This window comes from Accipiter gentilis, chromosome 11 (genome assembly GCF_929443795.1).
Source record: "Accipiter gentilis chromosome 11, bAccGen1.1, whole genome shotgun sequence".
Lineage (NCBI taxonomy): Eukaryota > Metazoa > Chordata > Aves > Accipitriformes > Accipitridae > Astur > Astur gentilis.
Genome location: NC_064890.1, coordinates 11,264,494 through 11,291,439, shown reverse-complemented (window position 1 = coordinate 11,291,439; position 26,946 = coordinate 11,264,494). Strand labels below are relative to the sequence as shown.

General features: G+C 36.3%; 1 protein-coding gene across 13 annotated transcripts in view; it reads right to left on the bottom strand.

Moving 5' to 3' along the window:
- CACNA2D1 (calcium voltage-gated channel auxiliary subunit alpha2delta 1) overlaps positions 1-26,946 on the bottom strand; it is a 427,231-nt gene that overhangs the window by 230,324 nt on the left and 169,961 nt on the right. For all 13 annotated transcript variants that reach the window (XM_049813813.1, XM_049813814.1, XM_049813826.1 and 10 more), the window contains exon 4: positions 2,824-2,883. In XM_049813813.1, coding sequence (XP_049669770.1) covers positions 2,824-2,883 — 60 coding nt within the window. The remainder of the gene's footprint in view (positions 1-2,823; positions 2,884-26,946) is intronic.

Below are 26,946 nucleotides of genomic sequence, written 5' to 3'. Positions count from 1 at the left end.
GCTGGCACAGGTTGCCCGGGGAAGTTGTAGCTCCCCCATCGCTGGCAGTGTTCAAGGCCAGGTTGGATGGGGCTTTGAGCAACCTGGTCTGGTGGAAGGTGTCCCTGCCCATGGCAGGGGGGTTGGGACTAGATGATCTTTAAGGTCCCGTCCAACCCAAACCATTCTACGATTCTATGATTTATCAAAAAGCCAAAACTTAAATTTTCACCTTTGTTTTTCTTTGCTTGGTCTTCTTGAAGTAGCTAGAATTTAATACACTATAGTACTAGAAAGATTGGAAGAAATTTTACTCTCATTCAACTACAAATAGTTGGGAAAAGGGATTTTAGTAGGTGTGGATTTATTTGTGTATCTATCAATGGTTTAGCCCCAACTTTTTTCCTAAAAGGCAAGAAAATCTTCTCCTTTAGACAGTTCTGACAGTCTACATGAAATTATTAGCTGAAATAACAAAAATGAGGCTGTGGGACCAAATCTGGTTCTTCAAAGATTTTTTTCCTGTACTAGCTCATTTCCAAAGACCATATCTGAGGACGCTGAATTTTTATTATACTGTGACATTAACCTGGAAATAAAATCTTTAAAAATCTTTAATGCTTCCACAATTTTTTTTTCTGCGAACTGTGCAATAAACATTCAAATTTTGATCAAGTTGTTAGAACAGGCACTCTGGCAGTCTTTTGATTGACACATCCCTTGTAGATCTGTAGAGACCTTGGTATTATAGCCAGTCCTCTTTGCCCTTCCTCTTTTGGAATTGTTCCACTGAAGTCAGCCCATATATACTTTCCCAGAAGGAATGTTTGTGATATTTTCTCCTTAAAACTCCATAGGCTATTATTCGGCTGCGATCTGACTGTCAAGGACATTGCTGATCATGAGCTAATTAGAAGCAGAAATAGATTGTCCCAAAGAGTTTCCTTTTACAGTGACTCATGTGCAATGCTGCTGCTGGAAGGGCTTTCATCTCCCAGAACCAAATCCTGGACAAGAAATAAACCTCACACAGCATGATGTAGACCATTCATAATGCTATCAGAAGTACTTTAAGAACCATCATCGACAGAAAGTTTTACAGTGTATCTTCCATTTTCCACCACAGCCATTAGGAGAATGAATCTTCCAGTGAAAATTAAGCTTATCAGAAAGATCTGTGTGCAAACTAATTTGAGCAGGCATTTTCTAAAAAGTAGGCCAGAGGAGAAGAAAGATTACTTCTGGCAAAAATGAAGCAAATTAAATTATAAGAGGCTTAATACATTTATTTGAAATTTAATTGCATAACCTAATGTCAAGGTTATTACATGGTGCACACTGTTCTCATCCAAACTCAAAACAATAAAGCACAAGCTTGGTTTACAGTTACTTTATTATAAATCCAACTGCATTTTTTTTTTCTTTTATTCTGACCATTCTTTGCGTGAGCCACAACATTAATATAAAATCATATTTCAAAATTACTTTGAGATCTCTCCTTGGCAACGAATTCTGATACAACTAGAAGCCTCTCTGGTATGACTGACTTCTACCGCAAGTAAAGGGCAAAAAGAAAACCAAAAGCTGAGACGGTGTTGTTGATGTGATGCCAGCGTGTACGAAACAGTAAGAAACAAAATGATTAGAAAGAGCATCTGACTGTATTCACACTGTTCTGCACCCAGTCCATCAAACCTGCAGGCTCGGTTTTCTATTCAAAACAGGGACAGATTAGCAGAAAAGGTCGCTGTAGCATCTCACTATTGCATCCCTATGGAATATGCATTCTGTGTTTTACTGTGTATTAGAAGCTGTGCCTGTGCAGAGAGCAGACTTAAAAGCATTCAGGCTGTGTCCAGAACCTCTTTGCATTCCTAAAAGCCAGTCAATCTTATCTGAATTATTTGGCCTGACCTTAGGGAGGTTATTTTGTCTCTTTTCACATCTCCAAGTGTCTGAGGAACACTGGATCAGAAAGGACATTATAGAAAACCATTGTGCATTTAACTGTGTGCCACTATGATTCTAGTGGATGTGCAAACACAGTCTAGGTTTGTAGCAGCATCACGTAAAAGCACCACTTGCTTTTATTTCTGAAGGAACAGGTAATGAAAGCATAATAAATGACTTTGACACTTAGCAGGGAACTGTAGCCTAAAATTAACAGGCTTATAATCATGCAGTACAATATTAATTTGGCTTGATCATTAATAAAGAATTAATGTACGTTTTACGATCATCTCACTTGTTTTTCAGTAAAGTCTGAAATGATTGAAGAAGATAGTTCACTGTTTGACTAGGTTAGGGCCTCTTTCAGTAGTACTAGAATATTGAAGAGAAGAGAAGCATTTGTTAAAGTATGGAAAGGGATTCTAAAAAAATAGTCTGTGACTCCCATGACAGTCATGTAGATAACCAAATCGTTCTGTATTAAGCTTTTTCCTGCTTTTTTCCACGATGTAAGCCAAAAACAACTTGTAAAAATCTTTCCTATGATTCTGTATTTCAGTGCTTGAAGTAGCACACCTTTAACTGCTAGTAACCATCACTCAGATGTCTTGTCTGTAATCTTTCCTTGTATGTCAAAACAAACATGTCTTGTGTACACCTCAGAGCTACATCTCTGGGTCTGCAAAACTCCCTATGAGCTTCTGAAGTGAAAAGTCCACTTTATTCTCTAGACACCTAGACTGAGACTCTGCCTACTGAATAAAATAAAATGCCCATTCATAGTCATTCCGTCCTTCTGTAGTGGATATATAAACAACACGTTTGCAAGAATATAGTTAACGTTTCAAAGTGGAAGAATCTGAGAAGGTTAAAAGGAGAAAACCTGAAACTTACCCCAAACTCATCCCTCCACTGATGTGATGCTTGGTACTTCTCTGCTTCTTTAGCGAGGCGCTGAAGACCAAAGAGAAAGAGGACATACGTTTTAGTCTTTACTGATTCTTCACATAGCTAAGTCTTTCTTTTTTAATTTCTTCACATACGTGTTTTCTCTATATAATTTTCTATATATCTACGCTTTTTCACACTTCCTTGAAAATTACATATAAAGATGCACCATCTCATTTCAAAAATGCTGTTTTCTGATTTATTTGCTTATTTAAGTACTGTAGTCATGCACTAGAAAACTTAACCCTCATTCCAATGTCATTTAAGAAGTTCTAGTTAAGTTCAAAATCCATCAATATCTTTCTGAAAATACCTTCTCCTTACACAGAGCACCTTGCCTTGTATGTATTAATTTAATCTACCATCCAATGACAAGTAATTATTAGAATCTTAAAACACTGTATTATGGACATTTATTTCTCCATTAAATTATTTAGCTTCAATTATAGGAAGTACTGACATCCCCTGTGATTATTAGAGACCCATAAAAACTCAGTAATTTAGACTAGCTGTAGTCTGGTCCCATGGATTGAATACACATTAGTAGTTGGAGAGTAACAGGCGTGCTCCTAGAGGGCATTTTCCCCATTTTAAATTAATTTGAAAGAAATCTGGTTTGTCCAGTTCACCCCACGGGAAGCAAAGCACAGCGCACCGGAATGATCAGCCCATGCTCTTGCAAATCTACCTCTTGTACAGACACATCCATTGGCTTGGTGACATGTCCTTCCTCAGAAAATTTTAAGCCTTTGAAAAAAAGCTGTTTGTACGCTCTTATGAGAAGTTTACTACAATTTTGCGTGTAAAAGTTGCCAGGCATAATGCGTGTTCTTCAGCTGAGCTGCACACAGCATCCTCAGTGCCAGCCGCCCGGAGGCAAGCACCCATCCTGAAAGCACCCAAGCTCACTCTGAAGAAGCAGCTACCTGATGTGAACGTAGTTCATGTGGACTCAGCCATGTCCTAATTGTTGAGTGGCTTACTTTGAGAACCAAATTCTTTTATAGCCCAATAAAAATTTTAGCAACTGTTGTTTCTGGGGAATCGTGGTCCCTTTCTAAGAGAAACAGCCTGGCTATATCCAGCAGATAACTAGGGACGAAAACGCTTTCCTGTGTAACAGCATGTGCACAGCAAGCCTGATGATCCTTTTAATATTCAGACCAATTCCTACACAAAATGAACTGGTGGTCTAAGTCACATTGACAGTTGTGTCAACTGTCAGTTCTTGCTCACAACCAAAAGGAGTATGACCAGAAAGTCCGTGTAAGCTGGAACCGCAGAGACGGTGCTGTCAGAACCTCACCGCAGCCCCCCCCAGGAGAGCAACTGCTGTTATCTGGTCCCCTCTCCCCCCTCTAACAACTATCAGGATGATAAATTTCACAACGCAAAACTTAGGATCTTTTCCTTTCTTTTACATTTGCTATCATTCTCTATAAACAAAAAAACTCCAATGAACCTGCGTGTTCTGCTGCCAGAAAATAAGTGCCCCCACTCATTTGGTTTTTTGTCAATTCAAATGATCCTTAGCTAATAGAAAACTACTAGCATCTTACAGGTACTGCCCACTGCAGTTACCCTCCAGAGTAGCTAAGTGCCACATTTACAAAAGAAAAACTATGATATAATTTGATACATTACACTGGGAAAAAACAGAGTACAACTATCCTTTGACCGCACTGGACAAACACCTCAGATACTTACAGTATTCTCGGTTTTCTGGTAATATACCAGAACAATTTTGTCCATCTAATTTCTTCATTCAATATAGCCAGTTCTGCATCTAAATTTGCATATTCTCTGATGAGTTCAAGCCAACTAAGTCATGTTTCACCAGACTGTAGCAAAGCAAGATATGACACTTTCTACACATGTAAATAGCTGCAGTTACCACTGCCCTCAGACTTCCCTCACAGTCTCCTTCATTGCCTTATGGTACCCAGAGAACTGCAATTGTTTTCCACAAAAGACAGTAGAACGCAAATGCACAAAGTGATAGATGGATTATGAAGAGAAATATATATTGAGCATTAACATTACTAGGAATGTTTGCATGGAAAGAACTGTAGCCACATTTGAAATTCCTCAGCTCCATGAAAAGTTGGTAGACTCCTCAGCTAATCTGCAGTATAAAGCAAAAATGCTAAAATCTAATAAAAAAAATTAGCTTTGTTTTTTTGTTGTGTTGGGGGTTTTTTGGTCTCAAATGGAGAAAAAAAAGAATATCCCTCACCACAGAGGTACTGTATTCTTATTCTCCTTGAAGAATTTAAGTTAGAACCTCTCCTAAGTGTCTAAGTAACCTGCTAAAATAACACTACATGCAACTTCTACAGGTCTTCATACCTTAAAATAGCTTCCAAAATGAAAAGTTGTCATTTGGGTTATGTGTACAGAGCTCTGTTAAAGGTAATCAAGCTCATACAAAAGCACCAGCAACCGGTTACAGAGAAACAATACTGAACAATGAGAAAATGGCTGTTCCTTGACTCCAGCAAACCAAAACCCAACACCTCACTGGAAGTACACAGGACCATGAGCCAGGCCTATGCGCAATGACTGTAGCAACAGGCTGAGACACCTTTTTGATGTCCTCTTCACTACTTAACTGAAGAATGTCTCCATTTTGCTCTACTGCAGAACAAGAAATTTATTATTTGTGCCAGTTATTAGAAGAATTTTCCAAATTATATCCGAAAGTTTAGCTGGAACGTATCCGAAAGTTTAGCTGGAATGTATATTTAGAATGTATTTCCTAGCATCCTATGTCAGAGATAGAATTAAAGCCTAGCCAACTTGATATCAACCCAGTATTGTTTTTCCCTGAAACAGATCATCTTTTCCATCAACAATTCCTATAAACGTCACACAAATTATTAGTATTCAGTATAGTGGCTGTTAACCAGGACTAGAATAAACCTATGAGTTGAGTGGTCACAAGAATAAATCATTTGATCTCTCAAAATGGGGATACATATTGTATTTTTATCTTCTATTACTGCAACAGAACAATCCTGCTATACTACAGCTATATAAGTTATATATGCAAAAATATACAGGATCATTTCCCAAAGACCTGTCTATTACAGTACTCTGATTACCCAGCTCATCTCCAGCAGAAGACTCTTTATCAATGTTTATGTGCAGGCTATCACAAGGACATAGAACATTCAAGGACTTAATTTTCAAGAAGTGGGTGCTTTAAAATATATGGGTTGACTGATAGGAGTTCTGTGCATGCAAAACCCAGTATCATTCTCTCCTGTGTAACACCTTATATTTTTATGAGACATAAGGGAAGAGTATTAAATTAAAAATAAGTACATAAATAAATGAATAAATAAATAACAAAGCTAAGGTGTTCTCAGTAGTTTGTAATTTCTATGCAAGAAAAACCTTGCTGCTACAGCCACCTGGAGTCTAATAACTAAGACATTCACCCTTCCACAGAGAGAACTTTGCTGAGAGCCAGGGTAAGATGTCAAGACTCCTGGGTCAAAAATAGCTAGATTGTGAAGCAAACTCGAGTTACCTATGCCCTTTATTGTGACACAAGGAGAGACTAATTTTTCATCTCTCTCAAAGAAATCATGCCTGCTTCCTTCTGAGGTATGCAAATGTCAGGTCTTGCCTTCCCTGTTTTGATGGAAGAGTCTCTGGAGAACGCCAACAGAGGAGTAACATAACAGCAGGCTGACACCTGACACTTCCCATTTTCCCTCTCATTACAATGAGGATTTAATAAGGTAACACCTTCTTTAATACCATGACCCACTGCAGTTCCCTACAGATTTCTCTAGTAAATACTAAAATGTTTAGATTCATATTGTTATATGTAAGAAAATAAGCAGAAATGGTTCTAAAACAAACATGCAAAACACAACTTCTGCATGTTAGGTTTTAATAATTTCTTACTCCATGCCTCTCTCTGTGTGCTGCGAAGATGAAAACTGTGAGATGTTTTCAGGCCTTGAATGAAGCTCTATTTAACATCATCTTTTTAGATAGAGCGGATGAAAAACCAAACACCACTTAAAAGGGGAAACGGAACAAAACTAACATGTAACAGAAACGTTCTGGCTTACTTCAACGTATTTAAAAAAAACCCTACTTTGTATAGTCTGCTGGAGAGCAAGGATTCTCAGATTATGGCAGTGAAACTCAAATTGCTCTGAAGTAGTACATAAATTGAGAAACCATGACCAGGAAGAGAAGGCTGCAAAATGCTGTAGCATCTATTCTTATGCTTTTGGAGGATGCCCAACAGCTGTGAGACGGTGCTTCTCAGTAAGAGATAAAAAAGGCTGATGCCAGATTTAGCCAGTGCGATTGACACGGTAGCTGATGTCAAATTTAAGGTGTTTGAAAACACTGTGATTAAACAAGTATTTGTTTAATAAATGTTTCTAGATGAAACAATTATTTCTACCTCTTTTTTTTCTTTCTTTATTTTAACTTTTTTTAACGAATGAGAACTGCTCTCTCCCTTGCTATTTTCTAAATATTGTGCAGGGTGCATTATTTTCAGGAATTTTCAGAATACTTAGCTCATCAATAAAAGAACAATTATCCCTTGAAGGACAGCCACTGCCTACAAATAAGTATTTTTAATCAAACTTTGAAAGAAGTCAAGAGTTACCTTCCACTAGATTTCATTAAATCTTTCAAAGAGAATGACTACCTTTAAAGCAAAACAGCTATTGGCAAAGATAGATAAGATGCAAGTGTTATTTAGTCCATTAGCCTATGAACTTTTCTTTAACTTTTAAAGGGATTACAAAAGATTACACAGACAAAAAAAAAAAAAAAGAAAATAAAAAGAAAAGAAAAGAAAAGCAACAACTAAAAAATCCAAAGCCCAGCTGCCTGTCAATCTGAAAACTGTCCATTTTTGAAGGTCTTGTCCCCAGGTTCCAAGTGCACATTACTATCTCTGAAAGACAGCCTTTGATGTAGCACAGACTGCAAGAAAGAGACCTGAAGAATCTTTATCTGATCTGTAAAGATCAACTCCCTAGAAGGCCTATTCATCTTCCAGCCTTCATTTCTGTGCATCTATGTCGTATCTTTATCTCCTCCTAGCCAGCACAGAATTCTGTCAGCTAATGGCCCAATTACAATTATATTCAGTACAATGAAATGAATCTTTTTTTTGTGCTTCTCACTCTTCCTTGAAGTATTTTATCCTGAAAATAATATTTGACTACCCCTTGATATATTAAGCTTTTATAAAATGTGTAAACTTAGAGTTATTAGATATCAGTACCCTCACAAAGCTTTCTAAAACACCAAACCCATGGATTATTTAGGTTATTTTAAAAAAGATAAATAGCCAGGGAGAACATATCAATATCAAGCTTAAACAGAACAATGTAGAAACATACAATGACCTTCAAATCCTGATTTTAAAATATGATCCAAATATTGTATCCTGTTCTTGCATGAACAGTGTAAAAGCCACAGAGTATGTGTAAAAGCAGTTTCAAACACGGTTTTCGTACATGTATCTGAAATACAAATATTGTTCTTCTGTAGATGATTATGAATTGCATATAAATTACAGGAGAAAAACATGAAGAAAAGATTTTCTAAGATTGGGATAAAGTGTCTGAAGTGCCAATGGAAGACTGGTACTGTTATTTCACTACAGCTTTAATGCAGACTGACAAAATTTCAAAGAACTGCATTTTCACTTCAGTAAGCTGTTACATTCTGTATTAAGCCAAATTAGAACTTTTTTCATCCATCTTGATTCTACTGTCTTTACTTGCATGGAGTATGTTATATTTTTGTAGTAATTCTTGGTAATGAATTAGCCAGATACCCATGAATTACCCTAGTCCTTAATTTCCTATTACCCTATTGTATCAAAAGCTCACCCAGTTTGGCTCAAGGGGGTGTGATTTCAACAGGCAACACTTGCAAATTGGAAGGTCAGTAGCCCCAAAGTGAGCATGGGAGTGCTAATGATGGAAAGACCATAACCCCCATATAAATACACAGGGACTTACTTTTCTTTGTCTTTATTTCCGTACTCCCAGTGGGGCATGGGAGGGGTTAATAGGGACTTATTACATTTTCCATGTAACTTTTATGAAGATATTTGCTATATGACCTTTCTCACAAGCGGGCATTCATAATAATTATCAGCACAAAAGCTTTTCTAGATTTGATGAAGATGTGGCACACTAGTTTTGATAAGATAGTCCCAAGCATAAAACAATGTCTCAGATTGAACCAAACACATACGTAATTTTGCTGATTTAAACTGTAACCACGAGGTTTAAGATCTCCTCTTCCAAGTAATTTTGTTTTGCTTTTAAAAATATTTTGATCGCTAACACTGTAGCACATATGTTTCCATAATAATTCATATTTCCCTAACTCAAATAAGAACTGTTATCCTATGCATTGCTGTATTCCATTATGTAAAAACCATAATCCTCAGTGTAAGTGTAACCAGAATTTTAATATTTACAAAGATTTTTGAAGTTTTTTTTTTACGGTGACCAACAGTAGGGTTTTGATTCATGCTGATCTGCAGCATGGTTTTATTTCATGTATTTACACTGCAGAGACACAGCCTCTCTCCTACTCTGGCATCTGCTGTGCCACATGATGGCAATCTGATCTGTGGTCTGTTAATGAGGACAACTGAAGCATATAAGGTCACAGGCAAAGAGTATGTTTATAATTGGTCTCCTACATTCAACATAGACCTTGTATGACATATTCCCAGATACTCTCTGGAGCCAGTTTCACTTTTGTCATCTGAGGCAGCAGATGAGTCATATTCATAAGGAAAAAGGGTATGTTAGAAGTCTGCTGACATTGTGAGAATTACCAAAGCACTCTTCATATAAATTACGGGTCTAAATTTATATATAATCTAACACAATCAGCAATTAGCACTATTTTTTATAAAGCTGATGTTATACTCTGGACTACAATTCAAAATAACTCCTCAGACTTTGTCTTCCACTATTAACCATTACCAACAACTTAAACTGGTAGATATTTTTTTTTTTTCCTAATCCAGCTGTAGATTACAAAACTCAACTTTAATTAAAAAATAAACAGAAAATTACATATTTTGTGTGCTTGTCTAATGCATTTCAAGCCATTTCTGTTTTATTCACATGAACAGTAATTCTATTTCAGACCTTCTTAATCAGTTTTTTTAACAAGATGACCTCATATCCAACACAAGGCTGTCATGCTGGCTAAAAAGAAATCTAATGGAAAAAAAATTGTTATCACCTTCCATATATTTAGAAGACAAGGCTTTAAGGGATTTCTGTATCTGTTAAACAACTGTAGTGAAAATCATTCTTTATGATTGAAGACAACCTTTATTCCTGTTGTTTAATTAAATGAGTGAAGGAAGAATCAGGCTGATTCTCCACAGAGAAGTTTTACCCTTCTAGTGGTTTTCCAATTCCAAAGCAGAAGACTTAAAGTAAACGAAGTCACTGGTCTTAATAAGATCAAAAATCTGATTCTGTAATCAGGAAGCCAAATCTGAACTAGAGTACTTGAGATTACAATATTGCAGGTGAAGTTAATGCTTTCTGACATGAATAATCATATTGATTTTAACAGGGAAAACTGAAATAGGGAGACCTTAAATGAACACATCACACATGCGGCTTTTGACATGTAAAATCTTGTGTGCAATCACCTGTCTCTGACAAAACTGTCATATAAGAAAAGCCAAGAAGGATAAAGCCAAAAGACCATTTGCCACAGTAACACTTTTCCACTACATGAAAGCAGCCCTTCCTTAAAACATGAACTAGAAAGATCTCTTCTCTCCTATTTCTTCCTTTTTCTTATTGTGTGGATTTAAGAATTTAGCTAATGGTAGCAAATTCTCAAACAGAGAAGGCAAAAGTGACATAGTGCCAGTACTACTTCTACTCCTAAAAGAGTGCTGGAAGAGTCTTTGAAATATATTAGACTATAGTAAGATTCTGAGTGAAGTTTTAGTAAGAATCTAAAATTCTTCAGTAGTCAAATGTACAGTTAATGTCAAACAATCATTAATTCTGTCCTGAAAACAAATCACAGAACAGCTGGTACTATATACACTACTGAAAATCATCACTGGAGAATAAATAAATAAACAAATAAGCTAAAACCCATACATTTAAACTTCTGGAAAAGAGGTATAGCTGGATATGCACCTCAGTAAGCGCACAACCTATGGAAGATGCAGGGGGGCATGCAGTCAAGTACCAGTCACTGCTGTCTGAAAACTTTACTGGTTATCACCTCAGCTTGGTCTCTAACGTGCATAATCCTAACTTGTAAGACCTTGGTACTAGATGAAAAGAAACTTTACATGAGCAGTCAAGCAGGATAAATGATCTGCAGGTCCAAAAAACACTGCTGGAGGGCACCTTTCTGAGTACCAGAGAATAGGACAAATCAAATACAGCCACGATGAAGAACAGAAGGAGCACAAAATTGTCTGCTATGACTGGAGCACTGAGTCCAGCCCATCAGGTATGAAATACGGTATGTACAAAATATCCTACAAACTTAATATGCTGCAGAATGAGTGTACAAAATAATTCTGTTCAACTATGATTAAACAGCAACAAGGAGTGTAGGAAATTCTCATCAGAAGGTAAAGCAGCAGCACAGAAGGTAAAGCAGCAGCACGTTATTAAATTCTACACTTTCCACATTTATGGGGAGAGGGAGGGAGGAAGGAGGTTCAGTTCCCAAGTCTGACTATATTTTAGGATGCGTGCAATAAGGAGATTTGAGAAGCTGGGCAATATTATGACAGCTCGATACTGCCAAAAATGTTTCAGTAGACAAGTGAGTAAGATAGAGAGGACTGTAGATAAGGGTATGAAGAAAAACGATCAGAAAAGAAGAGTAAGAAATACTCTGTCAAATTCATCTTGACATCTAGCAGTGAAATTTTGCTGGAGTGGTGTACAGAAACAGCAAAAGACCGCTTCTTTTAACATATAATTTATCCTTCTCATTTGCAGAGGTTTCAAACCCTTAGAGTTTATTACATTTTCACTCCAATAATTCATATGCCTTAAATGCAAGTCACATTAGTGTTTTATTTTTAAACAGGCTCAAAGTGAAGGACACACGCTGAAACCATTAGGCTGAAATTGCCAACTGCTCTGGCAAATCACAAAATATGTAACACCACCAGCTCCAGTTCACTGCCTGCCTTAGGAAACTCTTTTTAGCTTCACAGCTGAGCTAGTAACTTCACAGGCATTATTAGAAGATGACACGCATATTGAGAAGGCATGCCTTGTTACCCTGCGTTTTCAACTGTAGTGTATGTGTAGTTTTTAACAACGCAGAGAGAATCGGGACTACATAAATTTATTTTAGAAACAGCAAAATTTCCAAGGATTGGAAACCAAACCAAGTATTCTAAAATGTCAACAATGTAATTTTCCTCTAACTTAGGAAAAAAATTAACTTAGATGCAGTTTAGCTTGCTTCACAGCTCCTTTAATACCTCCTCATTAAGTATCCAGTTAAAAAAAAACCAACAAACTAAACACAAAACACAACCCTTAACTGCTTAAAATTTATATATGTTAGCAGTTCCATTAAAATCTGACTAGGATCCAGATGGTAACAGACACAACTGAAATACACATGCAACTGCCTTATTTCAAAGGGAAAAGTAGAAAAAGGAATAAATCAAGTAAATAGCTCCTTACTAAGGACAAAGAGAAGAAAACATTGATACAGGCTTACATAATTTATGCAAGAAAAATACTAATAAAGTCAGTTATTTTTAAACATATAGGGGATGTAACAGCAGTTGCATTTTGCCTCATTGTATAATCAAACTGAAGAACACAATTAACAGAATTTTATAGTTCTATATGAGTTCAATAACAATATACTGAATTCTGTCAATATACATTCAATATAACTTGGTAACTATTTGATATATATTGAATATATCAAATATTCAAATTACTGTTTGCAGTATTCTTTTTGGTTTAAAATTACAGCATTCTGCTAGTTAATGCAATTCACAGAAGTGGAGTATAACTAGGTACGCAATACTACATTTAAAGAATTGTAGTGAGTTCTGGATTTCCTCCCACTTTGTGTGCTACAAAAGATATTTAGATGTAATGCTGTTATAATCCCAGAATAAGATCAGAAAGCTGGCAATTAAAATTCTCTGCTGTAGAGATAGTCAAATGTCCCTTTTGGCTGCATCATCAGAAACAGTTTTAAGCTCTTTCAGAACTGCATATGTATTTATACAACAAAGAGCAAAACCCAAGATTTCAAGAAATAACAAGAGTGAACAGAGCTCATTATCATCTCTTCGTCTGTAGAATAGGACTAAATTGTTTCATTTCATTAAGACACATTCATAAACCAGCACAATAAAGTCCAAAGTAGTTAATGATTTATAATAAAACTGATAGCACTGAAGTCTGCAGTAGCATTTCCAGAAATGGGCCTATGAAACATACAACTTCATTCATAATAAAATTCAGAGCTTGAATAGTAGAACCATAATGTGAACTTAAAAAAAAAAAAAAAAAAAAAAATATCAGCATATTCACCTAGGTTCTTAGATGTATAAAATAGAATCAACCTGAATTTGACTGATTAAAAGTCTGTTAAAAAAATGGATCCACTTATTAAAAATATATTTAAAAAAAACCAAACAACACAGCTGAATAACAAATGAGGCTTTAACAAGGCAAGATAGTGTATTAACAGCTTTGCATGTCAAGGAAAAAAATGGAGCAGGTGGTAGGGTATAGCTGCTGAATAATCAACTTGATCTCATCAACAGTCAGTGGGTGAGAGCCAAGGAAACATGTTACTGTTGGCAACAGCAGAAACAAATGATACATTAATACTGCATGCTATTTTCAGGCAACATTCCCCTAATGGAAGTAATTCTAGTGAAAGAAATAAAAAGGGTTTAACTGTGAGTCCTGGAGAAAACTGAGTACAAAGGAAAATGACCTTCTACTGGCAGACCGTAACAGCGTTTTTTATTTTCCCAGAGATAATATGTCAATCATGACAGCCATGCTGGAAACACACCAAAGCCGCAACTGCTCCTACACCTGGCTTTGCATTGGGGTAACAAGATACCCAAAGCTCCTTCATTTCTTTCTTATTAAATGGAGTGTAATAACCTGCGTCTTTCTAAACCTTCCCAAATATCTTTTAAAAGAGGTGCTGCACTCCCAACCTTCTCTCTCTACCGGACAGGTTCTAGTTTTAACCTTCAAGCATAGCCATGTAATGTTTTTAAAAACAATTCACATCCTTCATCAGTAATTCCTCTTCTATAAAGGACTACATGGGAATTACTATGTTCTTACCCTCTGCAAGAAAACTCATTCAGATTGTAATGTAAGAACACTTTAAAAAGTAGACAAAAATGTACGAGTTGAAAGCTGAAAATGGTGTCTTTTACCCTTCCTCAGTCCATTTAGCTTCTGTAGTATCTTCCCATGCCCTTTGAACACGGAAGAAACTCAGCACTTTTATGCTTCCAGTCAGTTTATACTCAGATACACCTTCATCTCCCTGCTCTCAAATGCAAGTTTTATCCTAATATAGCTGCATAGCTGTAAAGCAACAGTTGCTGAACCTGTAACATAAAACACTTTTAGTCAACGTGAACATTTCTCATCCAGGCAGAGGTCCACCAAAGGTATATAAGTATTAAATATATAGCCATAGGGATAGCTATTAAAAGATGCATACTAATATATTAAGCATTTCAGCAAATGCTTAAATATCTCTCAAGGTCAAGAGGTTTCATAAGAACTATTCTTTTAGGATGAAATCCTGACCCTACTAACGTTCATGCGAATACTTCCACTGTATTCACTGAAATTTCATTCCTGCTGCCTCAAGCCCTGTGTCCTGGTTTTGGCTGCGATAGAGTTATTTTTCTTCTTAGTAGCTGGTAGAGCATATTTTGGATTTAGTGTGAGAATAATGTTGATAATGCACTGATGTTTCAGTTGTTGCTAAGTTGCACTTACCCGAAGTTAAGGATTTTCCAGTTTCCCATGCTCTGCCAGCCAGCAGGTACACTGGGAGCTGGGAGGGAGCATGGCCAGGACAGCTGGACTGAACTAGCCAAGGGATATTCCATACCATAGAATGTCATGCCCAGTATATAAACTGGGGGGAGTGGGCTGGGAGGGGCGGATCACTGCTCGGGCATCGGTCAGTGGGTGGTGAGTAATTGCATTGTGCATCGCTTGTCTTTTCTTGGGTTTTATTTCTTCTTTTTATTTTATTATATTCCTTTTCATAAAAACTATTATCATTATATTTTATTATTATTGTTGCTAGTATTACATTTTATTTTACTTTAATTATTAAATCGTTCTTATCTCAACCCATGAGTTTTCCTTTCTTTTTTTTTTTTCCCTTGATTCTCTTCTCTGTCCCACTGGGAGTGGGGAGAGTGAGCAAGTGGCTGCGTGGTACCTGGTTGCTGGCTGGGCTTAAACCACGACACCCTGTGTGGGTGAGATCATGAAATACACAACCAGAGATATTCTTCATCTAGATTCAGTAATCACCAATAGCCATGCATTGTATTGGCCATTATTTCTCTTCAGCATCTCTTGTCATGTCTACGTCATATATCGGACAATGCATCATCTTTTTCTTCTAGGCAGTACAGTGCATTTCTGGGCATTCTTGTGATTATAAAGAAAATCTAACCTGGTTCAGGTATACCATTAACACCTTAAGCAAGGGAGTTGGCTCACATTTCTGCACTATAAGACCTTCAAAATGGACTTATATGTGAAAAAAAAATTATTTTTCATCTTAAAACCTACTGTTTAAAAACTAATGCTGCATATCATCATGGCTACGGAAGTATTTAATATCTTTTCACAACAACTGTGAAGTAAATATTGTTAACGATATTAAACATATAAAGGCAAATAAAGCAGAAAGGTGAAATGATTTGACCAAAGTCACACAAAACATTAGTGTCATATACTAGTAACATGTAAGTCCATAACATTTATCCTCTGGGTGAATCCATTGTATTTTCCTTTCAGTTATTTTCCTCCTTTTTATGATTCTACACATGACCTATAGCAATGCTTAAAATGTATTTGATTTACTGTCCTACTGAGTAATGTACATATTTGAATCAACTTTCTAATTATAATTTCCTTCCAATTTAAAAAAAAAATAAAAGAGAGAGAGATAAAAAAATTAAGATATTTTTCTAGTGTTACCCTCACAGGTGACACATTTGAGAACTACTACAAGCGGTCTGGGTTTATCCATGATGACTTCCACCAAAAGGTGTTTAATTAGGGTGTCTCACACTTTTTTGTGTATGAAAATCTAATTGCCACCTTATAGCTCAAAGAACACAATCAAGAAGCATTATTCCACCTCAAAACTGCCTAACCATCTTCCTCATGTCGCTTCCACATCTGGTGTTACGTTTTTGGGGTTTTTTTTTTCAGTCTTGTACGATTCTTTTCTATAAAGGAAATATATTGAACCATACCAACAAATTTAGCCCCCTCCAAAAAGTGTGTTTGTTTTATTCCTGCTAGAGCTACTTACTGAAAGTCATCACCAGAAGCAAAAAGAAATACAAAAAGGCTAAACCATAATTGTAAAGGAGAAACTAGATAGACATGTCAGGAATGTCACAGTACAAGTATACCTTAAAGCAAAATATGGCAGAACCTCGCCAGACTGGATGTTTGATGCAGCTAACTCAGTATGGTGCAGTTGACAGCAATTGGCCTAAGTTGCATTTAAAACCTCATAGATCCTGCCCACAGGGAAGAATATCTTCCACAATCCTGTTAAACTGGAACATTAGATGGCAGAGATGACTTTCAGAATCAGTCTGAACCTTAGATCAAGAGACCTGAGCTGCAACTTGAAGGGCTCTGGCAGATTGTTAAAGGATTAGAATTTTGGCTATGCTTTTAAGGAATACTGGAAAACAGATAATTTATGTAAGTGGAAAGGCAGATTCTTCTGGGCTCTTCCCTGTCATATAAAGCATTGAGATCAGAGAAGTCAGACATTTTGTGCTCTCATTTAGGTCACTGGCAGCATTGAAATATTGAACCTCTACTACCAGAGACAGAAAGTGGGTCTTAATTCTAAGGACAAATGAAACCAACCTCTAGACTGAGATGTGCATACTGCATTAGTGTGGACTGAAAATGCAGCTTTATCTTCATGTTGAACCACACAATGACTTTTGATTCATCACAGGTTAGTATTCCTATAAACGACAATAGAATACATTCACTCGCGTATGGAACAGAAGCATCAAGCAAAGAAACCCCAACCTTAAAGCCTTATTAAGTTACAGCTAAGTTTAATCACGTACTGAACTTTTCACCTATGTCCTGTGGTCAGGTGGTCTTAGCAAACTTGAACCTAGGGTATAAGGAATTGTGAACTAAGAAAATCACCTACAGTGCAGCAACATGAAGACCCAGGTGAGAAGCTACAACAGGAATCCCTTCCACCATGCTACCTTATGATAATATCTTATAATATCTTATTAATACTACTACTTGGAGGTCTAGTTTATGAAACCAGACAGCTTGACATTCTTTGACAGTGGAACAGTTACATGGTTCAGTTGTGTTAGATTAAAGAAAAGATAAAAAATAAGGAAAATTAACTTTATTTAATAAATTAAAACTGTAAACTGCATTTTCAAGTTTTTTTTATGTTGTTATTATTAGTCACTTGCCAAGTCAGACTTTTATCACACATTTCATGATGCCTTCCTTCACATGTTATACCTTGAACTTAGGTATGTTATTCTTATCTGTTTAATTTCATGTATATATCATCTTCATCCTCCACAGAAACAAATAAACAAACAAGCAAAACCCCCACAAACATAAAAACCCGCAAAACTTCAGATTTATTAAAATTTCAAGCTTATCAAGATCATACCATAATTTTGAGGGATCTGGCTTTTTCTTTTAACAAAAAAGAATTAAAAAAAAAATTCCCTTTGGAACTGGAAATATTAGCAGGCACAGACAGAGGTGTGATGATGGCATAAATGAGCATAACAAACAAGAAACTATACGACAATGTAGCAACCACCCCACCTGGCTTCTGGATACACACCCATCCCTTCTTGTGAGCTCAGCTTGGGGCTGTACCAGCAAAGCCACCGGTACTCTGACACAAGATTTCCACAGGATAGCTGGCAGCCCACTTCCCAAGCACCCAGAAAGGTGCAAAAAACCCAAGAAGAAAGTGGCAACTTCTGCCAGCTCATAATTTTGTAACAACAATTCAAAGAGAAGCTACTTAAATGTAAAGCTACTATCCGTCAAGTACACTGCTACCCAACAAAAACCAAAGAGGTTGCTCACATAAGCACTCAGTTTCTGGAAAGATCACAGCTTCGATTATCAATTTAACTGGAAACAAAGGCAAAAAATGTCACTGATGTTCTGTGTGGTGTCTTCACAAAAATGCTGTGGAAGAGCGATTTACTTACTCCACACTTGAGTTTTACAGGTACTGTATGCTCAGAAAACTGCAGAATGTAGCACTGTATTATACTACATATGTCCAACCGAGTTCATCGAAAACATCGTTATATTTACATAATAAAGAACTGCATCATAAAACATATGCTCATTTTCTGAAATGTATATGTAAAGTACACATCTCTTGCTCTGAGTGCTTCCTCAAGTAAAACAATATACACTAACTAATGGAAAAAAATCCGACAACTATAATATAAATAGTTTTGACATATCATGATTTTGGGCCAGAGTGTATAATCCAGACAGATCCCTTCTTTAAAGTAGCATAATGCGGTTTGGGGTTTAGAGCTTTTTGCTGGTGAATTGTTCAGCTGAGTAATTAGTTTATTAGTTTGCAGCATTTTTAATTTTTGTGCTTTTAGCCTCAAGAAAACATAAAGAGATAAAAAGGACAATAAAAATTCTAAAAATAAAACTGACAAATTACAAAAAAAGCAACAAAAATAACCCCAACAAACCAATAAAAAAAGCCCACCTTACCTAAAGTAAGGAAATTTGTAGACTGCTTAAATTGATCCTTCTGATTTCTGAGTTCTTCCTACCTTCAAAAGATGATGATATTCTAAGAGTGATATCTTTTTATTCCCTGAATGATTAGTTATTCTCTTTTGTGATTTTCTTGCATAGGAGATTTCGTGCATAGTCTGTAGCCTAGTATTATCATATATGAATATATATGTATACGCATATGGAGTGATGGTTGGAAAATTCTAAGGTGAGCTGACTGCAGTCATTATAGATAAGGCTGTCAAAATGGTATAATGACTTATTATAGTTACATCAAACTTTTTGACTACTTACATGCTGAGAAAAAAACCCAAACTTCTGACACCTGGATTTGGAAACTCCTTTATGCTTCGAACAATGTCAAATATAAGACACTATTATGAGAAAGCTGAGAAAATGTGATCTTAGTGTTTCATACAAATTTCTTCTTAAGGCCCTCCTTTCCTCTTCTGTGATGTGCATCAATGCTTTCGAAATATAGTTGTGCCTATATCTGAATATTTTTTGTCAAATATGAGGAAAGCTAGTTTAGTCATTTTTTTAACTAGAAGGTAAAGGAAAGAAACACTTTTCTCCCACTTTGGGCAATACCTTGCAATGCTAGCAGGAAAAGGCTTCCTAACAGTTCCAGTCAATTTAGAATAGTGAATAGTTCCAAACAAGGATTTTGCTTCACAGCATTTAAATAAAAGGAAAGTCTTTTAAAACTGAACATTTTCCCAGGTTTATATAATAGTTTCACAATAATTAAGCTTATTTCAGTGGAAAGACATACTTCTGGCTAATCATCTCATGTACTTCATGTGTAACCAGAAAGGAATTTACATTGGATAGATATTTATACACTTTGTTTTACCTACAAAGAACTATTTATGCTTTTCTTGAGCAATGACATTTGCAGTGGTTTAAGGCTGCATGTGCAATATATACTTGAATCTTCAATATATATTTTAGTATTACCCTCCCCATCTTAGCATAAATCTAGTCAAAAGTCTCAGAGAGAAAACTTGTTTCAATTTGGAACAGGAGGTTATGTTTGCTAATAATACTTGAAATGTTTATTTTTCAAAGATGTTGTTTCTAGATATAGCACATTTGACAATGTCATAGAAATACTGTTCCTTCTTATTTTTAAACAATCAAGTTGTCACATTTGTTTTAAATGGAATACATAACATTGTACCAAAATCTGCTCAGTCAGAAGTAGCTTATTAAACAGATTTAGGTTTCCTTGGTTTTTTGTTGTTGTTGTTTTGCTGTTCATGGTTGTTTTAGTTTGGTTCGGTTTTTAATTTACAGAAATAGCACTGATCAGCTGAATCCTAGGCAAATAATGTTACTGGTGCAAACCCTAGGTAGACAGGCTGGAGAGGGATGGAAGGTAAATCTGAGAAGCTGCAGCACAAGATAGCCATGCCCCTAGAGAACCAGGTAACTTCCAAGAATCCATGAGATTTATTAGAACTATACGGCATCTATAGACAATTTAATTCTGGTCCAAACATATTCTTTTCCAAAAATTTGGCCTAGGCAGCATCTCCATGTTTTTAACCAGGGATATAAATATTTCCTACTACCTTAAAATAGATGAGTCCAGATCCACTGACCACTGAAATACGAATCTTTTATTTAAGAGCCCAACCTGAGGAAAACTGTGGCAGGAGAGAAGCCATAAAGCTATCCCCTACAGAACTATTCCTCTATCTACATAATTATGATCAAAATTAATTGCTCTGCATTATAGGCTTGCAACACTGTCTTCTCTCTTGCCTGAGACAAAGCAGCCCAATTTATGGCCAGAAAATAAAGATCAGAATCTCAAATAGGGTAATTCTACTGATCTTCAATACGAAATAATGAATTAGTCTTTTAGGGGTATGTCCACATCATCTAGAAACTTCCTGTAAAAGACAAGGTATACAGAGATTTCAGTACAATCTCATCTACAGTACTATTCTTCAGTTTTACTCCCTTGTCAACTGTAATTTCATATTCTGCATTTAGAACTCTATCATCCCTAGGCATATAAGGATTTAATGTTTGTCACAAAGACTCAATAAACCATATGTGTCTATGTGTATACAATGCCGTTTCTATCTCAGACAATATATGTATGCTAATATATCTGGGTTTGAGAGCTTAATAGCTCTCCAAAGTACCTAGATTCGGTACTTACACAGTTTTATGAAATCTAGTATAATGGTTGCCTCACAAAAAAGTAAGTACTTTTATGCATATTAAAAATACTCCTTACCAGTGTATGCTACCCAAACTGTTCTGTACTGTAAAGAAACCCATTATTTGTTACTACAGCACACGTGCTCAGTCTCATTATCAGTCAGGGGACCCATTTCTGTGCAGGCACCACAGAAATCACTGCAGAATTGGAATGTAGCGATACAAAGCAAACTTTTTATGCAGCTGAAGCCTTTGCATACCAGAACAGAATAGGAATCCCTAAAGAATAAGTGTTCAAACACAATATTAGAGCACATCTTGAAGTGTAGCTTAGCTAATAGCACAGACTGAGCTGAATTGATTTTCTTCAGTTATTTAAATCTCATTATATATGCCCTATTTAATTCCCTCTCCATTTAAATTGATATGAAACATAAAACAACCTCTAAATAATTTAGTGTGAAAAAACACACAAGCTAATTAAAAGCTAAAACTCGAAAACCAAACACATTATAAACACCTCTTCTTTTAAGACATCTTTTTTAATTTTATTTTTTTTTCTGTTTTGAAGCCGTCTTTTGTTTCGTTTTGGAGAGACAATGAGTTTTTGCAGGTTTTGAGGTTTTTTTTCCAGAGTAAAATTGCTTACAAAGAAGCCCCTAGGTCTCAGTTGCTTTGATTTTATTCTACCAATAAGGTTTTGTGGGTTTTTTAATGCTGTTGAAATTGTAATTAAATGAATAAAACCTAAATGTTGTATTCTTAACCATGCAATGTGATTTTCTGTAATTACAAATTAAAATAAATGTCATTATGATTATTAATCACTCTAATTATAACTTAAGCACTTAAATGCCACTTTACAGATATTACCAAGGTCAGACTTTGCTGGCAGATGTCACTGGGAAGGGTGGAGGGGGCAGCAGAAAGAGGGTGCGTTAATGCAGCAGCACTTTCTGTGAGAAGATCCATGTGCCTCAGACATGTACAAAGGAATAATTAAAAATAAAAAATCACCTCCTGTAATTCATGAATTGCACTACTGTATACTTCACTTCTGTGCCAAATAGATCTTACAACAGATATTCACACATTAAGAGCTGAAACTCTTGGTCTTCGACAGTTTTCAGGTAAAGATCTTCCTGAGAACATGATAAATGTAAGTAATATCTAATTAACATTTTCGATTCATCTCAATTATCTAGTTCCAAAATTATATGAATTACTCCAAAGAGATTTATGATCTTGTTATTCTGACTGGAACCATATCATCCTCAACTTTTCTTACTTTTTCTTGTAATTTTTAAAGTAGTGTTTTTATCCTTCAAAAGACCAGTTTTCAAATGCACATTAAGACACCTATGTTCACATTCTTGCTCAGTGCCATGTATGGAGTTCCGCAAACAGTCAGAGCACAGTTCCAAAACTTTTCAGTTCTATTCCTACTCTTTAATTTTTCAGTCATAAAATCTATTAATGAAAATCTCTTTTTGAAATACGAAAAATTAGTCACAGTTTCTGATAAAATAAAACTGTGGTTATTATTTCCAAGAAATAAAGAAATGCTTAAGTAACATTATTCCAAATATCACTATTCTTACTTAGCTTCCTTATTAGTAAGAACATCCTGGAGACAAAGCTCTTCTTGAACCCATTATCATCTATTATCCAAACTGTTCTCTGACTCTTTCTTTCACACATACACACATAAATTGGTGCCGGCAATTGTCTAACCTATGACGCCAAATCATATAGAACCTGGCAACACCCTGACTTTATATTGTCAATTTGAGCTTTAGATCTCAAATGCGAGAAGAGACACCTACCATTTTTTATTTAGAGAGGAGTTGCTTTGTAGCTTAATTAAAGCAGTGTCTGACAGTTCAGCAGCTGAGAATTTGCTTCTCCTGCAAGGTCTGACAGCATCCTCAGCTAAAATGTGATAATGCAACTTATGCAAGAAATAGTGAAATGTGACATTAAACCTTAGCCCCCAGCTTTACAGAATTCAGACTTTAATAGCCTTATCTTTCTTTTATTTCCACTAATTTATTTAATACAAATACACGACTGCCAACTTAGTAAGTACATGTATCTAGGATCTTTTAATTGAAATTTTAATGTACTTTAAAAGAATGCCTGTAATGAGCTTTATAACTATTAGCAAACACCAAGAGAATTATTTTCATAGAGTAATCTACTGTACTTTTGACCTATTTTAGGTAGTCTGTACACATTTACAATTAAATATCAACACAGTAGTAATTCAACTATAATCCAAGTGGCTAAGGAATTTTTCAACAATTTTTTGTGGGTTTTGGTTGGTTGGTTGGTTGGTTGGCTGGTTGGTTGGTTTTGTTTTTTTAATTTAAAACCAGCCATTTTTCTGAATGAAGAACTTTTATTGAAAGGGCGAAAGTGTTGTCAAAAAATAGTTCCTCACATCCATAGTAGAATTATTGTTCCAAACAGGCATTACAGCATAGAAAAGGAAAAGGAAAAAGGGGGAAAAAAACCAAACCAAATAAATAAAAAAAAAAACCCCACAGCCACCCCCCAAAAACCAACCCCACAACCAAAGAAAAAAAAGGAAAAGGGAGAGAAAAAAAGAAAGGGGGGGGGGGGGGGGGGGGAGGAGGGAGAGAAAAGGGAAAGTAAGAACACATTTAAGATTTAAGTTCTCTGTGGATCAAACTTATCCTGCAGACCAAAGAAAATAAGAACTAGACCACAGATCTTAACACCTCAGTTAAAGGGCCAGCTGTGAAAGATAAATTTCTGCTACATTCAGAACAAAGAAAAAGCGGCAAGTATGCATCAGACAGTAAGGTTCATCTATATCTGGAAGTTGGTTTGCATTGTATCACACCCTTCAGTGTAATGCAGTTAAAAACAGCGGCTTCTTCCCTCTGGCATGTACTACAGAAACAAATATGAACTTCCATTCACCCTAGTTTATATGAAATGAGAAGAGACATTCTTCACCAGTTTCCATACAAAGAACAGGCGTGTCTAAAATTTTAGTCCTTTCAGGTGTGGCTAACAATATCTTAAGGATACACTCTGGCAGAAATAGTGTCACATACTTCCAATTGACTAAAAAGGATGATACGAAGGAGCTATCCTACAGACTACACAATTTTATTCCTTTTCTTTTCTCTTCTTCTCCAACCAGCTGACACACTGGAACACTGGAGAAAGAAAAAAGAAAGGAAAAAAAAGGAGGGGGGAAAAACCTGCATTTTTCTGTTATATCTGTTCTCGAAGTAGTTTTGATATTTTACTTTTTCTGGTTTTCCAAATTCCACTATTTTCTAAACGAAGCTTGTGGTCACTTTGAGCTTGCTGGCTGTTGAGGGATGACTCCTGGAACTCCAGCGAGCACAAAGCACACTGTTCTGTTTTCCAGAAACAACAAATGGAAATAACGCAGCAGCCAAATCCTCTGGGGTATCTGCCACCCCCACAACTCAAGAGACCCACAGGAACGTACCTGTGGTCCCTGTCAAGTCTCAAGAATCAGTCTCAGGGCCACAGCACGTGCTGAAACACCTGGCAAACTCCAGTGAAGTGTGAAAGATGGAAATATCGCTGGGACTACATTTTATCACACCACTAATACCGCCTGGCATAGCACAGACACAGTGAATGAGACCTCGACTCTGCTTATTCCAGTCCCTTCCACAAGAAAATAATTGGTAGCAACTTGTCAGCTCACTATGCACTGCAATTCTGGCCAGGCCTAAGCTGTCAGTACAAGAAAGCAAAGAGTCCATCTCCCTTCCTCTCCACCCCTGCGTAGCTTGATGAGCACTAGGAATTAGCCTTGCTTTAAATGCCAGACAGCATACAGACACACGTGGCTGTCACTGGAAATACACATTCAAATGTTTTCTCAGACAAAGTTCTCTTTTCTTAACATGCATGGATGGAGAAAGAGGCCAGATTTAATGTGAGATTAAATTATAATAAATTCACCATAATTGTTTTTTTAATGAAATATTATGTTTATTGGGAGAGCAACTAAGGATAAAAATCATAATGAATCCCCATCCCCTGCTGCATAGAATTTCTTGGTAGAAAAGCATCCAATGAAAAAGAAAATGAGACGGAAGCTGCTCAACAATGCTGAAGGCATGCTCTCTTGCTTCTTTTTATTCAGTAAAAGCTGTCAAAAATCCACATCTTCTGATGTACTTGCATTTAGCATAGGGGCTTGTCGATTATTTATCGCTGAGTTCTGTCAGACTGGGATTAAGATGTCCTAAAAATCCCAAGAGGGTAATTCATCATAACACAATATAGTGTGTGAATAATGGACACCCACAAAAGGCTCAGCTGACATGATGGAAGTGAATGATAGGTGAATTGAGGTCACAGGCTTGATGTGAAGACATCGGACAATGTATACCCAGGCTGTCAGTCAAGCCATTAAAAAGGAGAAAGTACATGAATATGAAATAGCAAACAAACAGATTGGCTTTTGTTTCCTTGTTCCTGACAGCTCAAAGAAAATAGATGCTGGAGCTAATGAACACATCCACACTGAGTGCCAGTGCACTTCTACAGTGGCTGTTACAACTCCGAGTCAAAGAGAAATAACTGTAAATGTTCCAGTTATGGATCAATAAGGCCAAGTGTGGCGTTTTCTTTTCTAGTGACAATGTGGTTTATTTCTGCCTTTTCCCACTCCCAACATACTTACGAGAACTATGTTTCAGTAACAAACTATATTTTACATCAAAGCAAATTTACATTACGTATGCTTTGATTTACTACTTGTTTTACTACCACAAACCTATAAATCTAGGAATACCATTGACCCTAAACTATTCCTCAAAAATAGACTAAGCAAACAAAGTCAGCACCTGTCAAAAAAATAGAAGTTAAATGAGAATCTTGCCTGAGTTCAACCAAGACTATAAAATTTTTGGTGTTCCAGTGAAAAGGACATTTCACAAAAGAGGTCACTTTACACAGGAAGACATTTTTTGTTATTCCACTCCTAACTGTAATACACAATTGTTTCCATTCTGTGCACCCTTTCTTCCTTTCAGGTGCTTTTGTCCAATAACAAAGATGTTCTTTATCTTGCTTGCTCTTTCCCACCAACAAAGACAGAAATAAAGAAAACATTGCAAATACTATGTATAAGGGTTGCAGGATCCATCTGTTGTTCTATCTCTGTCATCCCACTTCATCCACTTATGTATGTCACTGATTTTATCTTTCAAAATAACACATTTACAGATACAAGCGCATATAAAAAATAACCTCAGGTTTGTGTACAGTCTAGTCTAGTCTTCGAGTGCATTCTCAAAATGTCTTGTTTTTCCCACTCTTGTGTAAGTCAGTAGATCAACCAACCAGCTAGATGTGTCCATGTGTTACTCCCGTCTTCCAAGTTACTGCAAATTAGACATAATTCAGTGTCAATTAAAGCTGGTAAAACAGGTCCCAGCTGTGGCTTCTGTAGCTACCTTGCCTTCAAATTTTCCTGTATGTCAGTCTTATATCAGAGCCTCCCTCCTCAATCCGCTTCTTGCCTGATGATCCCTTTCTCCACAGCTTCCAGTCCCTCCTACTTCAGCCTGGAGCTTAGCCCCAGCAGTGAAGAACCAGCTTATTTTCACAGAGACAGACACATTGTTTTCAACTGTTCAACCACTCAGAATTTTCAATATAAGGCATAAAAACTCTGAGCCATCTTGAGTATTCAGGAGTAATTAAGCATCACGTCCAGTGCTCAGAAAGTCAGTTACATAAATTATACCTCGAAATCTTTTTCTCCCTGGGCTAAATTTCAGAC